At 44.1% G+C, this 18935-nt stretch overlaps 1 protein-coding gene across 1 annotated transcript; it reads left to right on the top strand.

The window, feature by feature from the left end:
• Positions 1-16840: 16840 nt before the first annotated feature.
• LOC106481986 (interleukin-17F-like) lies at positions 16841-18376 on the top strand. The gene is made up of 3 exons (XM_013939493.2): positions 16841-16867; positions 17199-17443; positions 18139-18376. The coding sequence occupies exons 1-3, from the start codon at positions 16841-16843 to the stop codon at positions 18374-18376; spliced, it is 510 nt and encodes a 169-aa protein (XP_013794947.1).
• The last annotated feature ends 559 nt before the right edge of the window (positions 18377-18935 follow it).

The raw sequence follows: 18935 nt of genomic DNA, 5'->3' as shown, positions 1-18935 counted from the left end.
CTCACACTTGCTGTTTCTGTTACATATCTCTGCATCTTCATGTCCTGGTGTGTGCTGAATGCTCACCATTAGAGCATTAAAGATCACAGGTTACTTTGGTACAAGGGTATGCACCATCTGCGTGTCCCTGGACATTTGGAGATGATACTTCTGCACATAAACGCCTTTGTGCAGAGAGGGAAGAAGGAGTATGTGCACCGTATGTGTTTGCTGCAGCTACAGATTTACAAAGCCTATTAAATTCAGGTCAAAAGACAAACTGTTCCAAGGCACCTGACTCTCCCTGTCATGCAGGATATACAGTTCATCATGACCAAGGACTGTGTCATCAATAACAGCTCATGGATCTCAGCTCCCACACAGTCACAGATGCCATATTTCACAGTCCTAAACCCCTGAAGTGTTTCTAGCACGTCATGAAACCTGCTCCCAGTTTGAAACTGTCCCTGGCAATGAGTCAAAAGGGGATTTTTAGTTCTAATCCACCGTGGCTCTTCTGAAAGATTAAATTCACAGGCCCTACTCTCAGCTAACTGCCAGTCCAAATACCTGCCTGGCCTGAGGAGGGGACAGCCAGAAAAATCGCTTCTGTTCTGAGCGTCCCCAAGCCACTTGCCAGGAGGACAGCACCTTCTGCCAACGCTGGTGTGGGGTTCCCTGGACTGGCAGTGAATCCGATCTCATAAGGGATGAGAGTAGGGGAGGATTCGCAGGAAAAGATACAGTTGGGGAAGTCTGTGAACATCTCACATCTCACTGCATCCCCACTCCACACAACTCAGGTTTGCTCAGCCGCAGCACTGCTCTGCAGGGGCATGCCCTGCGTAACGCCACACAGGACAGCACTGAGCTGTGCAGTAGACAGCCAAAGCCTCCTAACACAGTGTGCAAAGCAGATTGTAAGAACATGCACTTGTCATCTTCCTGGGTCTTGCTTTCTATGGCAAGAAATGTTGGCTGAAAATGTGTTCCCAAACAAAATAAAAAACATCCCTAACAGTCTGGCAGACTTGGGAAAGCAAGATGCAACAGTTCCAGCATGGTACACAAAGGCTGTATCTTTGCTACTGAACTAACTAGTGTCAGGGCAAATTCCCTGGCTCCAGAAATGGCTGACCTCATCTGGCCACTTCTACACTTAGCCACCACAACAGCATCACTGAATTCAAACTATTTCTGGGAGGCTGGGAACTAACCTGCCTCCCAGATGGGACCCAGTCCATGTCCTTGCCCTGACCTCCTTTCAGAGGTCCAGGCTCCATCTCCTCCCTGAGCAATGGGGCCAACGGTACTTTTGTCAAGTGCAGTATCCTACCATGCGTCTTTGTGATGCCAATGTAGGTCACCCAGCAGTTCAGCCAGAGGAAATCCTTCCCATAGGGCCTGGGAGGGCCCGGCAGGGATGGCACAAGCAGGAGCCATGGGGGAGGGTTTATGCATGTAGAAACCCTCCCAGAGAAATTGCCTGCTGGAGCAGAAGGGCTCTGGGGTGGACACTGGGGACCTGTCATGGTCTCTTTTACCAGCGCCAGAGAAAGGGAAACCCTTTGAGAATCAGCATACCACCAGGACTCGGCATTGAGTGCCAAGGTTCCCCTAGTTGTGTCCTGCTGGTGGACAGATGTGACAGCTGATAGACAGGAGGTGAGAGGCACCTTGGCATCCCTCTCCCAATGGTGGGGAAGGCCTGTGCCTTGCTAAGCTAGCCACACTGCAGTCATTAATAGCTAGGCAGTGGAGATGGTTAGTTTTTCTCTGTTCTGACACCTCCTGTAGGCATAGGTTGTGGACCGAGCGCTTCTCGCACAGACCCCGTGCACCCCTTAGGCACTGATGGGAAGCGAATCCTACAGCGTGGTGGTGACTTCAAAGTGACCCTGGCAGGGACATAGCAGCTCATGTTCAGCCAGCCCCCACGTCACCCCAAAACCCTCTAGCCAAACAAACAGTTTGTTTGAGACGTGCTAGGAGCATATCCTCCCTCAGCAACCCCTTCCCAGGTGTTTGACTCTCCAAGACCAAGGCAGTCTGTAGAGGCTGCCGGTCAGTCTTTGGGGCGGAGATGGGGAAGCAGATACTACAGGCAGGGGCCAAGTGCTCGAGCAGGACCAGCAGCAGCTCAGGCTTCAACAGGGAAAACACCAGCAGGGAACAGGACAAAACTCTCAAGAGAGAATCAGGGGTGGACCTCTCCAGGGTGCCCTAAGGCTACCTTGTCCCCTCCTGCCTGGATCCTGCCTGGCCACCAATGGCTCTGCAAATGTCTGAGCAGGACAAGCAAGCTACAGTGCAGGAGCTCATTTGATCCCACTCTCCAGTGGCAGCCAAGAGCCGGCTGCAGTGTGTTTGAGCTGTGCATTCACTGCTGCAAGGTCTCTGGGCACAGCTTCTGGTGCCTGAGCACAGCAGCCTGGAGAGGAAGAGGAGAGGAGTGGCAGCGGGTTCTGGCAGCCTCCAGCCACCCAACCCCATGGCTCTCCTGTACGTGATGATGTTCATGTAGCAGCTGTCCCACCACAAGCAGGAACTCAGCCAGACCACATCTCCCCCAGCGAAGCGAATCTCCACAGGGTAGGGAGCCACCCTCTTTGGGGTGTTTTCTAAGGCAGCCTTCAGCTCCAGCATGGTCCCCTTCATCATCTCACTGTCCATGAGCAGGACATCCCTGAGGGACTGTGGTCCATGGAGGACTAATGTCAGGGCAGGGACACCCCTGAAGGACTGCGGTCCATGGAAGACCCACAGTGGAGTGAAGGAGCAGTAAGAAGCAAGGGGCTTGTGAGGAAAGGAGTGTAAAGTAAGGAGCAGCAGAGAAAACACAAGGCACCAACCCTAATCTCCTGTGCCACCCATCGCCTTATTGAAGGAGTTGGAAAGGACGGAGTGTAACATGCAGCCAAGACAAGGGTGGTTGAGACTAGGAAGGGGAGAGGAGAAGTGCTGGACTGAAGCTGTGCCTGGAGAAAGTGGAGGAGAGGTGTTTCCCTAAGTGTGTTTAATCATTTGTCTTCTTTGTTTCTGTATACCAGAATCAGTAATTAAAAGGTTTGTTATTATTATTATTATTATTACTAATAATAATAATAATAATTGGCTGTGTATTAAATTCAGTGAAATGCCTTGAGTCAAGACTGTTTTGCCTGTGACAGCACGGCCAGGTCCCTTTGGGTTTGAAACCATTCCCCCAGCTCCACCCCCAGTCCAGTGCTAATTCAGGGTATGGCTTGGTGCATCCTAGTACATCCCTCCCACTTCTTTGGACTCAGAAAGCCCCAAGACGTGCCGTGGGAGTTGCATCTGGTACCCCAGGACTGGGTAGCAGAAGGGTCCCTGTGCTAGGCTTGCAGGTGGGAATGGTGGCTGCTAGCTGGGCTCCTTTGCACTGTAGCCTCACTGCTGCTCCAGGCAGCGTGGCATCTGGTTCGGCGGAGGCGATGGAGTCTGGTAAGGGGAATGAGCCCAGCTGGGGATGGACAGGAAGGGCCTGCAGAGCCGTTTACATATGGATGGCCCAGTCTTTAACATGCTGCTTGAAGTGACCCTCGTAGCTGAAGATCTTGTAGCTGGTGGCAACGCTCTCCGCCAGGAGCTGAAGAGGAGCCAGAAGAAGCAGCAGCTGATCCAGCACACCAAGCTGGGCATGAAGGTGCTACGGGGGAGAGAGCGGGAGGTGAGGCGGGACCCCGGAGCTGCCACTGGGGGATTGCCAAGGGCATGGTTTGAGCTGCGATGCCCCAAGCCACAGCACAGGGATGCTGGGCAAGGGGATGCCCAGGAAAAAAGAAAAAAGATTTCAACCAGCTCTACTGCTAAATAACTCAGAAAATATGATCAACAATATGAGTGGGCACACGTATATGTATCTGCTTGCTCCAGAGCAGAAGGAAAAATAAAATGTACAAAACAAGACAGCAAAGAACATTTAGCTTCTTGATGTGATGATATTCACTCTTCCTACTCCCCTATTGCACTGGAGTAACTTGTCAAGGGAAATCCTTCCTGTGCTTATGTTCTTCCTTCTTTTCAGCAGTTAATATACCCAGAGCTTCAACCAAGAGATTTCTCAGCACTTCTGCAAATCAAAACTAATAAAAAATACAAAAAAAATAAAAGGAAGTATCTTTATGAATACTCAAAGCTCAGAATTTTATTTTATTTTTTTTTGTTTGTTTATTTTAATTTTATGATGATCTGGAACAAAATAGCTTGCTTCAGTAAGGCTCAAAAAATACAGTTTCATTCCTTTTTACATTATTTTATACAAAGAAAGAAAACTTTGTTGTTTTTTTTAATAAGGATGTTGTTTCTTATTTTTAGGTCAATTTGAAGTTAAACAAAATCAGCACAGTTTAAGAAACATCTTCCCCTGTATTTCCCCCCACCTCTCCAGACAAACTATTAATCAAATTCACAGTGAATTTGTGAGTAGTTTTCTCCCCCTAAAAATGTTTTTAGAAAGCAAGAAATAATATCGAACCAAATCCAGTTCAGCTATTTCCGCCACACGGCGAGTACGGCGGGACAATAGTCTCACTCCTGTCCCAGTTGAGCTCTGCAAGGCAAGAACATCGTATTTAGTTCCGGCACAGCAGGAGGAGAGAGGGCTACAGAAACAGCATTTTCACACATATGTCATATGCATGATTTGACTGTCACCAGTTCTGATCTTGCCTCATCCCTGTTAATGTGATTTTTTTTCCACTGACTTAAGTGAAAAGTCATACTCTGCCATTGCATTATGTTAGAGAACGATTATGAGATAACTAGGAGAAATGATGAGTAAACTCAGGGAAAGTAATTCTTAGAAATTTCCAGGGTTGTTTTCTCTTCAGAAACTACAAAAGTGACCCATTTTTTTTTACTGCAGATATTTTAAATTCCAAACCATTTTAGAAACAACCTTCAGCCGTTCGGAATTAAGCAAACTCCCTATTCACAATAAACGGAAGTATGGTAAAAATCCATCTTGAAAATATTCTGCAGGATACTTATGGGCGTAAAATAAATTACAATTTTAATGGACACTAATGATCAAAACTGTCAATTTTAAGGAAGTGTTGCATTCAATCCAGAAGGCTATTTTTCAAAAGGGAATCTATAAGCCTATATATTCACATGGAAAAATTCAAAACAGAAGATTTTTGAGAACCTGAGATTACCCACATCATCATTTCAGTCTTTCAAAGACAGACGCTTGCCACCCAAAAGCTCCCGGGCTTCATGATCAAGGCGGCTGCATGAGTTGGGGCACGGCAAGCGCTCTCCTTCCAAAGGGAAGAGCGTCACCATTGGCACCTTTATCCTCACGATTCCCATTTCCAGATCCACACCCACCCCTTCAGCACCACGGCTTCCTCAACCAACCCCAGCTCCAACAGACTTTTCCATCAAGTCCTGCACATGCTTTTCTCTGTTTCCCCTCTGGAGGGGACCCATCATTTTAGTCCTGAAGTTTGCTGGTGCTCAGCACGAGTTACCCACACAGGACGCAGTAAGCTGCTACGCAGGGGTGAAGAGCCTGTTATTTGTTCCGAAAGCAGGAGTTTTGGTACATGGTCACCATGCTGTGGATCATCAGTGTCTCCCTCATTTGGGCGTCTGAGCTACGTAACATCCAGGTTGTCCCAGCCTTGACTTCACAGCTCACCCAAGCACTGCAGTCAGGCCCGTAACAGCCTTGGCTCACCCCGCAGCAGTGGCTGTCTCTCCCCGTTGACCGTCAAGGGGCAGGAACCAGTGATGGCAAAGAGGGGAGAGAGGTTGAGAAAGGAGCCCAAAAAAAGGGTTAAGAGGTGCCATCACGCAAAAAGATGGACAGTGGCCAACTACTGTTCATCAGCTCTTCCCTCAACCACCACCAGGTTCTGCCTGCGCATGAGACCTGGACTGGGATCTAGCACACTTCCTCCTAATCCAGTCTGAAAACTCCTTTTTTCTCCCCTGAGGGAATGAAGGTCACATGGATACATGTAGAAAGCCTCTGTCAATCTCTCTTTCACAAAAAGGAAAGAAAAAAAAAACAGCAAGAAAAACAAGCAGTCGCTCCAACATCTGATAAAAATTTTACTTTGCTTGGTGCAACTTTATATGGTAAAGCCTTGCTTGAATCCTTTTCACACAAACTTCATATTGGGATGATGAGACATTTGAGTACTTTGCCTGCTAGTCTCCTTCCGTCTGTCTAGCACAGGTTTCTTATCAGTCATCAGCTCTTGTGCAGCACTTATGCCCTGTGATATCTGGCATCTTTCGCGCTGCTGCTCTGAGCGCTAAATCCCATCCCCTGAGCCGGCCCAGAGGAGCCCCTTGGACACCGGGGGGTGGCAGCAGAGGCGAAGGCGGTAGGGATGTGTCCCTGCAGGGATGTGCCGAGGTTTTTTTCCAGATTTTCCAAGCTGGCACGGACCAGGAAGAGGATTTCTCTCCTCAGCTAAAAGTATAGACACACTTCAATTTAATATTTCACTGTTTACGGCTTATTTAATTAAAATAATAGGAGAAACAAAAACTGAGAGTAAATCCAGCTACTATCTTGGAAGAGCTTTTAGCAGCTCCTTAACTGATTATTTCAGGGAAACTTTTCTTACAGTCATGTATACAATTCCTGTGTATTTGTACAACGTTCTCACATCTCAGCACATTATGAGTTATACAAATAACAGGAGGAGCAATTAGAAAATCCACCTTTAATCACTCATAATATTTTCTTTCTCTCTTCCAAAAGGTCATTGTTCCTACCCTGTTTGGCTTGTTCCCTCTAATCAACGGTTCCTACTGTTCCTGAGTGCATTTCAAGATTTGAAGTATCTACAGAGACTTAGTTTCAAGTACCAATACTTTTAGAAGGGTGCAGGTCTTCTGATGTGAAGGTTGGATGCAAAACTGATAGTTTCTGAGCTGTTATCACAACTAATCATATAGTTGCTAATTATGTAAAAAACATCTTTAGTCCACACAGGACAATTTTGTGTTTTTTTACTACTTGTAGTAACAGATGGATAAAATTGATATTTTAAATCTAAATTTAAATTGATAAATTTAAATTGATATTTTAAATCTGTGCCAAGGAACCGTGGTCAAGTCAATACACAACCAATCCTGCTATTATCATTTACAAATGACTAAGAACAGTAATGCACAGACTCAGCTTCTGATGTTTATGAAACTAAAAAGTATGTTCAGGATTCTAGTTTGGTGTTAGTCATTCAAACTTCTTTATATTTTGGCTTCTTTAGTTCAATTTGTGGTCCTTATTACCTGTTTCTCTCCCTAGTCTAAATCCAAAATTCTCACTTGGTTGATTGCAAAAATATTTCATAAAACCACAAATCCAATTCCTCTTAAGTTGTTAAGTATTTTAAAGAAAGAGAGTTCAGTACAGTCTAAACAAGGACAGCAGTTCAAAACTGAAAATGATGCATGCAATTCTCTTAAAAAGCAGAAACAGAGAACAGATTCCCATATGAATGTCTAGGATTTGGGCACATGAGGGAAAAAGTCTTGGTTGGAAACAATGGAGTGAAAATGCAAAGAAATGCCCTTATTTTTATGCCCATGTTCCTAGTCTGGTATCACAAGGGAGCAGCAACTCTAACAGGATTTCATGGAGTACCATGAGAGGATCCCATACCCCATCCTGCCCATAACATTTCCACCATTGCCTACAATCCACCACTACTTCCAAGGCTTCCATGGTGGAGAAAACAGAATCTTTTTCCTCCCCAGAGGAGCAATATGGAAGCAAACACCAACCTATGAATCTCACAGTCTCTGTTTGGTCCATGCAAGACCTCTGTGTCTGTGCTGCCTCACAACCTATTCTATAAAATTAGTCTGCAGCCCTCCTCTGCAATGAAAAGGGTTCATAAAAACAACATTTGTGAGAACTATGGCCACACGGCTCCAAGGTTAGGAGGCTTACGAGCTACAGCTAAAAATAAAACTTCCAGGCTGGCAGAGATGCTTGAATTATCTGTTGCAAATAAATTATCTGATGAAACAAATAAGTTATTGATCAAGTCTTTTTCAGGCAAATAATTCACATCCTAATTTGCTGTTTGTGATTATCTGCCATGGGTATGGTTTGGATGAATCACTGTTAAAGTTTTGTCCATATCTTCTCATACTGATATACTGCAGATACTGGTTGCTTTAAGCCAACTGCTTCCTGACTGGATGTGAGAGAGTTTGGCCACAGAAATATTAAGAGAGTTGCAAGCATCAAAGAACTGAGTCTTTCATGTGATGTGTACTACTGTCATTATGGGATCCTGTGAAACATTCACGTCCCGCAGCAGGTGGGAGCACGAAGCACAGATGCTCAGTGGATTTGGGGCTGTTTGTGGAAAGAGAAATCTCTCTTGTATGGTTACCTTCAAGGGACTGGACTCTACAGACAAGACTGATCATATACTCTTATGCTCCCAAAGTCAGAGGCTAAACTGGGGGTACTCTTGTCTTCACAAAAATATTCTCACTCACACACTGATATAGTGACCTGACCATCAGTTATCTCCTAAAAGAGTCCTGAGACTTCATTCCTTCAGTCCTTTGCATATTCAATTCTTCTGGTCTGGGATCATATATGTTCTTGTAGCCGCATCTACTTTGGGCCAAAGAGGACTGAAGAAATCCCTAGCCTGAAAAGCCCCAGCCCTTTGCAGTTCCCCAAATTGCTTTGCAGAAGATACCTCTCCTTCTCATCCCTGTATCCACTGTGGGGCCAACTTGTCAGCTGTTATTCCTGGCCTACTCTTTCCAGAGAAAAATAAAGAGAAGAGAGTCCGCAAAACAGCAAAGAGAAAGAATTACAGCCTCCAGCATCAATGAAGAAGTCTTTGGAGAAGGAATAAATGGTCATGCAAGGTCACACCGGTTAAAATAGGTACGAGATCATGGTCCCTTTTCTAGCCCCAGTTGGGCTCAGCAGATCAGTTCACCCAAAACAGAGAGCTGTTAAAGTCAGCAATGACGGCCCATTTCAAGAGAGAAACGATTCAAGAGCGCTGTTTGGCATCACACCTTTGCCCTCATCACAGCGTCATCAGCCCAGACAAGACCCTGTCGTGCTAAGGAACATCGTTCGGGTTAAAACAGGACACTGCGTGTCTGTTGCCCGCCTGCTGTCCCCCACTCTGCTGCTGTGAAACTTTATGTCTATGAGGAAGGGACCTTTACCAGTGGTTATTCTCTGAAATTTATGCCTTGGATAGTTCTGTCAACTGCATCGCACTGCGGTCAGAAATTGCATATGTTTGGAAAAATGATGAATTTCCTTTTCTTATGGAAAAAAAAAAAGATTCAACTCAAACCTTGGCTAGGTGAAAGGGCCAAAACAGCAAGAGCTGCATTGCATATTTTTAACTTGCCTTAAAACCACTCTGAGTCACTTATCTAGTACTTTTGAATTATGACACTTTCTTCCACAACATGTCATGGGCAGAAGTCATTTTTCTGAAAGAAGAAAAAAAAAGAAAAAGAAAAAAAATGGAACTTTAGTTCTAAAAATATGAGATGATGAATGACCGAGTTTTTCAGCTTTTATCCAGCTGGAGGTACGTGACCACAGTGCAAGCGACATTATTACCGCAGCTTACATTATCAAACCTGCCTGGCAGCCCTAAGAAGCTGGATTGATACATAGAGTGCGAAGATTGTGCTGATGATAAAAATAGTTTTGTGAAGGGACCTAGTTTGGTTTAAAGCCGTGGGTGGTGGAATACAAGGTTGTGGTCAAGCAGCTGCCATTCAAGGGCTGGTATTTCAGCACGTAAAGTTAACCGCCAAATATTCAGCATAATTCCCTTCCCTAAACGCTGCATGTCTGCTGCAGCCGTGCATTGCTGCTGAAACCACGAGCCTGGAGATGAAAGGCTCCCCACCGCTTTTGTTAAAGCCGCATGATCTTCTGCATCTCAAGGGCTGCTTCCTGCTCTGCCAAGTGACAGAAGACGACCTTTCCCAAAGCTCGCAGGCAGGTGTGAAACAGCCGTCACACGCTGGGAGGCAGCAGTTGGCAATGCGGGAGCAAACCGGCCGCGGAGCCACTGCGGTGTGGTTTCATAAAAGAGCAGGTTGGCTCCTGGGACACTCACTCCTCCAGCGGAGGGGACCCACCAGCTCATAAATGTCCTCTCTGAGACCTGGAAGGGATCTGGGAGAAAAGGCCAGAACGATGTCTGCACAGTTCAGTTTATCTGAGCGTTTCACATCAATCGGCCACCCTCATCACACCACAGGGTGGTAGAAAATGTGTCTTGCAGATGAGAAGAGACATTGCTGGGGAAATGTTCTTATTTAATCATGCTGCCTTATCTTTCCTCCACTTCAGTCCTCCCAAAATCTGGTCTAAGATTTCAGTGTCAGGTTCACATTTATGTTGTGCTTTCCCTACACTCCTCTGCCCTCCTGAAAAAGTAAACCTCATTATACCTGGGACCAAACTTTTCATTATTTGCTGGAGATCACTCCAGACTGGTCTCAGCACAGAACTAAATTTCAGCCTTGTAAAGTGTTTGAGAACATGAAGTGAGAAATTTCAACACCCAATGTTCTAGTATCTGTCCTCTTTTGTGTCAACCAGAAGAATATGCTTAAGTGCATAGACAACCTTATTCACTGTTACATTCTCCATTTTGTTGACCGGTTAAAGTCAGGGCTAGAACATCCACTTAAAACCACAAACATGTGCCTGTGTATGAGAAACCTCTAGTTGCAAATTTTAATATAAATTTTATTACACAAAACTGATAAAATTATACAAACATGAATTTGGGGTATTTTTTTTTCCAATGAATGCTGTAAAAAACTCATTTGCAAATGTTCTCCAGACAAGTCTCTGAAATGTTTTTCTTCCTGTTGGCCACAGATTTTCAGTTTCATAAACTCTGTGCACTTAGTGCAGCCAGTCCTAATTTACTGCAGAGTAAGTTAGAAAAGGATCAGGACTACTGTAGCTAGAGATGAAAGAAGCTGACAAATCTGCAGTGGCAGCTGTTTTTGAGATAAGATTGAATATACCACAGGCCCCCTGGCAGACTTCAAAATTTATCTCATTTAAAATAATAAATATAATGCTTCCGAAAAGGAAGACTTGTCCAAAGGTTAGGACAGTGAGACTGCGTGGAAATCTTGATTTCTCCATGATTTCCTGATCTGAGACCAGTTTCTTGTGGTCTTCAGTGAGTGGTAGAGTCTCTCACTGCAGCGACTGTGAAGAGGCGGCGTCTACCAGTTCCCTACCTCCGAGGGGGTCTGGGAGCATCAGGATGCTAATACCTTGTGAGGAGGACTCAGAGCACCACACTCCAAGGAAGGGGTGGAACAAGTGGAGATCATCCCAAGCAGAGCAAGAAAAAATGTTCAGAGGTCTTGAAAGTCCAGCCCAAGAAGAAAGGGGGAAGGAGGCAGCATCCCAGGGGAAAAAAGTTAGGATTCAGTCTTTTTTGTTTTACTGTAAAGAGAAAAGAAATAACTTGTCCCTGTCCCCACTGGGGGCAAGAAATAAATGTCTCAACCTGCAGCAAGTGAAATTTGAGATGGACATTAGGAAAGTGTTTTTTAAAGGTGAGGACACTGAGGAGGTGGAGGGGAGAGTGCAGCGTCCCCATCAAGGCAGACCGCTGCCCAGAGTGCCATGGGCATGAACTGCTCAACGCGGGACCCCATGTCCCTTCTCCCCCAAATTTCATGTGATTCGCTAGGGCCGAGTTGTGCGTGAGACACAGGATGTAAGCAGATAACACAGCAAGAAGAAAATTTCAAAATGATTTAATTGTTTGTATAAAACATTCTACCAGCTTGAATATGAGCCAATTTACCCATAAAGGGTTTCTTTTTTTTTCTTTTTTTTTTTAATGCAGTTTATGACTGATTGTGAAATATTTTGTCACAGGATGTCTTTGAGACCAAGAAGATAAAGCATTTGCAGAGAGACTAGACTTTTAATTGATAACAGAACTATTCAGTCATTCACGTTGTTGATAACAACAAAAACACATACATGAGGAGAGATATTAAATCAGCTATGCCCAAGAGAGATCTTTACCATCTCTGAAGATCTACTTGCAGCTTAGATCCCCTCTCATCAGCCAGCTCTTGCATTTCTCAGACCTTCCTTTAATGCTTTTTTGTGTCAGCCACATTTGGAGAGGGCTCACTGGGCTGGATGGGCTCCTGGAATTCTCTCACAAAGTCTGGTTTCCACCTAAATGAAATCTCTTTTCCTCTGATTGAGGTGTCATCTTTGACTAAGACCTCACAGCAAGTCCTCGCATCTGCACAGTCCTCTTAAATCCCATCCTGTGCAGCACCTTTGAGCTTCAGTTTTCCTTTTCTGTGCCTGGTTCTACAAGTTTCCTATCACACAGCATCCCCATTTGAGATATTTCTGGCTTTAAGTGAAGTACGCTTGTCCTTCAGTTCTTTAGTGAACTCCAATTTGGCCATAGCTCCTTTCTCACTGAGTCCTGCCAGGAGTTCCTCTCGCTGGACATCAACACTGTTCTTACTGTTCAAGACATGGTCCCATCACACTTGTGTCTACCAATATCTCAGATCCATTGCACACTTCTCAGATTTTTGGTCCACCCCCTTGATGCTTTCCACTGCAGAGCTCCTTACTCTTTGGGAGACCTGCCCATAAATGCCCTCAAAGGCATCCTGTTGTGTCCTCCTTCAGATCTGTCCTCCAAACTCTCCTGTTCAGTGTATTTCGCCCTGCAGCACATCCCCCAATGTTTCTGCTTTTCCACTCGCAGCCTAGCCTCCCAGGTGAAGAATCATCATTTTTTTCCCTCTCTTTAGTGTAGCCTGAGGGCCCTGCTCTGTGAGGGAAGGTGCAGTTTCACGTTAGAGCTAAGCTGAGCTAAAAGTTAACTGCCGCAAAAAAGGCCCTACCTCTTTGCATTCCTCTGCCTGATCTCAGTTGCTTCTTTCAGCCCCATCTTGGCATTCTCTGCAATGAGTTGAGTCACTTCTCATCCCACACAGAGCTAGGGCTACTGGGGGGGGGGGAGGGGAAGCAAATCATATTCTGCTAGCTTTGCTCTCTGAACTACACACATACAAGTAGCTTGAAAGGACAGCATTGGGTAGGAGATATTGTCCCTTCCACCAGCCATTAAGCACTAGCTTAGCTCAGCTTTACAGTGAAACCTTGGGCACAACAATAACACAAATAATAATACTGATGCTGATCAGGATCCAGCTATAGGGAGCAGAAGCAGTAGCCTCAGATAACTGCTGGGAGTGGCGATTAGAAAGAATGATGTGACTGCGATTACTCCTGCCTCATTCCCCTCCAGGGAAAGGGGAAATAAAGGAACCAGATCCTCCAAATCACAGCCTACTGTAGGCTGTACAGGAGAGTCCCTACTCTCCCCCACACCAATGGAAATACGTGCTCCACTCCAAGTAGAGAGGGAGAAAATGGGGCATTGATGCTCCCAGTCACACAGCAGAAGAGCAGTCATAACCTGCACCCTCCTCGTCACAGCACAAAGCCCCTCTCCACTCACCTGGAGTATATTACAGTTAAGTATTAAACCTCTGTTAGTCATCATAGGGTCAGCTTAAAATCCTGCATCTCATCAAATCCAACTCCTACCTGGAAGCCCTGTCTTTCCCCTGTCCCTCTAAAAAGCAATCAGAAAAAAAAGTGAGAGGTCTATTTCCTTTATGTCAACTCCCTGAATATCTAATATTTATTAGATATTAGTCATACAACAAATGTGTCAACCACTGACAGTGACCGCAGCTGATGAATAGTTACAATAGTAATTTATGTGTTTGAAAAATTCAGGCACGCGGTAGGACATAGCAATTTCTTCTGTGGCTTGTGGGGAGGTAAAGAATAGGGATTAGATAAAAGAAAAAAAAAATCTTTTCTGGCTTGTCTCGTGTACAAAGATCAAGGAGAGGAAGACTGGTGATTTAACCAGTTTAGTCTGGAGGGGACCTCTGGATGTCTCTGATCCCACCATCCATGCAGAGCAGGGCTAACTTCAGTGTTACCTCAGGATGCTCAGAGCTTTGCCCAGCCACGTTCTGAATATCTCTGATATCCAGACTTAGCCTAATCATTGTTCTCCCAGAAATTACCTCCACGATGTTCAGTGGGTCACAAAATGGTTATGTGCAAGGGGAAGAGCATTGCATTACCCTACAGGTATTTGTAAGAATATGTACTCAAGAGAAAGAAAATGCAATTCTTTCTAGAAAGAAGAACTAAGTAAATATCTTTCAACATGTAAATAGAAAGGCTCCTCGTTTTTCAAAAGAAGCATAAATAACTTAACTGATAGTGACTGAAATAATGCTTAAAGTATTTGGAGGTTGCCATTTCTCTTTTAATTTGCAGCAAGGTGAGTCAGGACACCGGAGTGCTGGTCTCTGCTCTGCCACTGACTCACACTGTAACTTTGAGGGAAGAAAGTCTCATCAAGGCCAATATACCCAGACTCGGGTGCCTAAAGGATCTCAGTTGAGTAAAGTACTTAGTAACAACTTAATCTCAGAAAAACTCTCACCAAGTCAAGAGAATGACGAGCTTTGATTTCAGTAGATTAATAATCTTTCATTTCAATTTCAAAGATTTCAATAATCTTTCATTTTTTTGTTTCAGTAAGCTTTGTTACCACCCCAGTTTTCAGATCTCCAAATAACTGTAGTTTCTGTTGATTGTGGCACTAGCAGTTTTGTGTTTGAAGCTGATCCTAATAGGAGGTCAAAGCACATAAAACTGTGAACTCACAGTGCTTTCTATGTCACCTACCTACAATGTCATATATTAGACTATAAAAGCAGTTACTTTTTATCTCCTCACACATGAAAACAGAAAAGGCACAAGATATAGCCCTTTTTGCTTATAGAAATGAAATTGCTAGTTAAGAGAGCTAAGTGTCAGAATAAAACAAATCCTATGGAATAAATTGCAAACTCATCAAAAAAAAAAAAAAAAGTTCAATTTTTGCTTCCATTCCAAACCAGGAAGAATTGGAAAATGAGTGTTTGGGATGAGGAAAAATCTTGAAATCAGAAATGTGAGAGTTTCATTTGTACAATTCAAACACACTGGAAGCATTTCAAAAGGTACATTTTCTCCTGGGGCACTCTCATCTTTCCTCTGACAATTCGAGACGAATGTGTTCATGGTTCAAAATAAACCATGGAAAGGGGTTTTTTGCCTTTTTTTTTTTTTTTTTTTCTTCACTGTTTCAATGTTGCATTACGTTAGCCACGTTCTAATGCTTAACTGTTCACCTTTCAAGCACGGAGGTAACCCAAACCACTGACACACTTAGAGCAGATGAGCCTGGATTTAGGGTCAGAATGGGTGAACCTGACCTTCTGCTGCCTTGCAGGCTTTCGAAATCTTTCTTGCTTCTAAAATTACAAATTTAACTGACCCACTTTGAATGGATATTTCAGTAAGAGGCTTTAGAGAAAACCCCTTCTGAGGGAACCATTTCCGTTAATCTGTATGCCTCTTACTCTGAGAGGGAAACTGAATTATACATTTAACTTTTGAAACGTCAGCATCTTTTAAAACAAGCTGATATAGGTCACAGCAATCCCACAAACTGCAAACTAAATTCTACCCTCGTCTGCATTTTCCTTTGGATGGTATAAGGTGAGGAGGGGAATCTCTCTGAAGCTGGCACCAAATTATCAGGGTTTCCCCTGGTAAAATCCCCAGAGACCAGAAGTCAAAAGGAAGGACAGCCTTGAAGCAGCTCAACTTCTCCAGGGCTGCAGCCCCCTTATAATATCCCAGTGAAAAACTAAGAAAATACAGCCACTTGAATGGGAGAAGGAGATCCCAATGGTCACCATGTCACGTGCAGTCCGTCCACTTGAACACGGACATTAAAATGGTACATGTTTAAATACTAGGGTGGCAAAAGTCATTTTGCATCCTACAGTCTTCACAAAGTTTCTCTCGAATCCCTCTTTACTCTCCCAAACTTAAGAATTTAGGGTTTGACTATACCTATCACAGACCTCTTTTCTTAGGATCTTAGCCCTGTCTCATAGCACAAGAACATACAGTGAACCCGAAATGGTGGCAAGCTCAAAAACAATTGAAATAAATGATTGCTTTGTTTTCTCTCCCAGATGGAGAATGACTGAACATGAGAATTCACTATGACAAAGCATTCAGTTCAAAACTTACATATCACGGCTGAGGTATATACATGCATAAAAATAGCCTGATCCAGACTAGGAAATTTGAGAAAAGTTTGGGCAAGTATCTAGGTGCTCAAACATCAAGGCAAGTGACAGCACTTGCATGGAAAGCTATCCACCAGGGCCAGCTTTCCAGCAACTGCCCAACTCAGGATGAGAAGACATCAGACTGACTGAGAAGCAAACTGATTTAACCTGGCAGTGACAGCGACATTAGTGTTTTTGATAGCTACATCATCTCAAGTAGAGACCACGAAGTGCATCAAATTACATTTGATTAGATGACCACTCCAGTCCTAACTCAAAAACTCCATACTTTGCATCCCCTTGCTGCAGCATGTGTGCCACTTTTCCAGTGGTTTTCTAGTAACAACGTTGATTTTTGCTGCTGCTTGAGTGACATAGCTAATGTAATGACATCACCTACAGATCTAAGAAAAGGTGAGCCCATATCCTGTCTCCCATCTGCGCTAATGGAATTTATATAAGTTATGGTCAAAAACCACAGTTAAGGTTGGGGAAAAACACCTACTCCACATTAACTAGGACAGCGCAAGAGCCCTTATAAAAAGTCTAGCAGTAAATGTGCCCATACACCTTCACTCAACAGAGCCCAGCACAAGTATCAACCGCAGCAAGAGAGAGAAGTAGGATGTCTCCGACCATTTGTGCATCTCTGGTAAGAACTTGCTTTGTGTTTTTTTCTAATTTGACAGAGACACATTTAAATTATAATAGCTATCCTTTGTACTGTCTCATATCTTTGATTATTTGTATAATTGATATTTCTTGCCATCAAATTTCAACTGAGTGTATAGCATACCTGTCAGGACAGTAGGAATTAGTTAATGCAAAGCAAGCATGGATATGATGTATGTCCAACGTACAGTATATGCCCTTAACTACCAACTAGTGGAGAATGAATGACTTTCTCAGCCCCACAGAAGAATTGTAAGGCATGCTGCATTACAGCACCTCCATTGTGTCCTAAATGAGCCTATTGTCTTCAGTTCAGATCTCTGTTACTCATGCTGCTGGCCCTGCTCTCAGCCAGCAGTCCTGCCTACGGGAAGGCAGTACGGCCTGGGCTCAAGCCGGAGAGCCTCTTCAAGCAAGGAGATGCTGGTTGCTCGACCCCAAGAGATTCCCGATTCCCTCAAACCGTGAAAGTCAACATAAACATCAGCAACGTAAACCAGGACACCAAAATGAGTCGTGATGTCAGCAGCCGGTCACTGGCTCCATGGGATTACAGGTATGATCTCTGTTCCTACTGACAAGAAATATGCTGGCTTCCCTGGTCGTGAATATGCAGAGGCTTTACTTTCAGTACTTCAGTGCTGAAAGGTTTTGGCAAGGATATCCACAGTCCATATAATCCCCCTTGAAAGCTATTCAGCACAGAAAGGAGCACAGAGCAAAAGCATGGTCTGGGACAATATATAGAAGACAAAGCAAATTACCTTTGTGATTTAATTTTATTTATGTATTAACGAAAGCTTTATCTCCAAATACATTCTTTATCTAAGAGATCATCAAAAAGACCTCAGAAGGTCAACACTGCACCAATTAATTCAATGGTGGTTTAATATCATCAGAATTGGGCCTTAAGAACATCCCATGTTTTGAGGGGGAGCTGAAGGTCTTGGGGACCATTAGTCAATCTGACATGTTGTAGAGCTTAAACCATTTCTAATCAGTCTTTCAAAGTCAGTGGCCATTTGAAGTAGGCCCTTTGCAAAGGCAGCTGAATAGTCTTGGCATGCTTGTCCAAGTTACACTTCAAAAGCTACAGTAACGGAGGGTCTACTGCCCCTTCTTGGGCAGTCTGTTCCAGGACGTACAGGTCCTCAAGCTAAGAGCCCATAGCAATCCAGACCATCACGCCTCCCGAGATGCAGCAGCATTTCCATTTCAAGTACTTACCTATCCTTTCATTTCAACTTATAGAATCGATGAGGACCCCAACCGCTTCCCCCAGGTGATTGCTGATGCCCAGTGCCGCCACTCCAGCTGCGTGGACTTGGCCGGTCAGCTTGACTACAGCGTCAACTCTGTCCCCATCCATCAGGAGATCCTCGTTCTCCGGCGGGAGCAGAGGGGCTGCCAACACTCATACCGGCTGGAGAAGAAAATGATCACTGTGGGCTGCACATGTGTCAACCCAATCATCCGACACCAAGCTTAAAAGGAGCTGATAGATAAGAGCTGGGAGCTGCAGAACTTCCTACTCTATTAGTCAGCATCAGTCTTTGATAAAATGAAGAGCCTGATTCAAACTCTGCAAAACAGTGGAACTGAATCAGATTAGCTAGATTCTGTCAGAGGAAATCAAAAATGTTCTTTTCTCCACAAAATCAAATCCAGACACCTTAATGTGCCTGGCTGAAAAAGTAATGGGAACTCTTTACATGTCTTTTGTTACATTTGAAAGATCTATTTATGTAATTCTATTTATACTGATGGAAAGGTTAGCAATATGTATGTTTATTTATCTTTATGCAATAAAAAAACCCAGCAAATTAAGTCTATGCTATTCTCCTTTCTTTCTAATGAAACCTTTTCTGCTAGGAGAGAAATCACTCAACTCAATTATTACCATATGACAATGTAAGAGATTTGCATGATACTAACAACTAAAATTCTCCTGATAATACCTGCCTCTGTTGTGATAGAACTCAAAATACATACCAGAGTTGGGGCAAGTATCATTAACACCATTCTGCAGATAGAAAAATTAAGATACC

Source organism: Apteryx mantelli, chromosome 3 (genome assembly GCF_036417845.1).
Source record: "Apteryx mantelli isolate bAptMan1 chromosome 3, bAptMan1.hap1, whole genome shotgun sequence".
Taxonomy (NCBI): Eukaryota; Metazoa; Chordata; class Aves; order Apterygiformes; family Apterygidae; genus Apteryx; species Apteryx mantelli.
The sequence above is the reverse complement of the archived record's forward strand: the minus strand, read 5'-3'. Positions and strand labels throughout refer to the sequence as shown.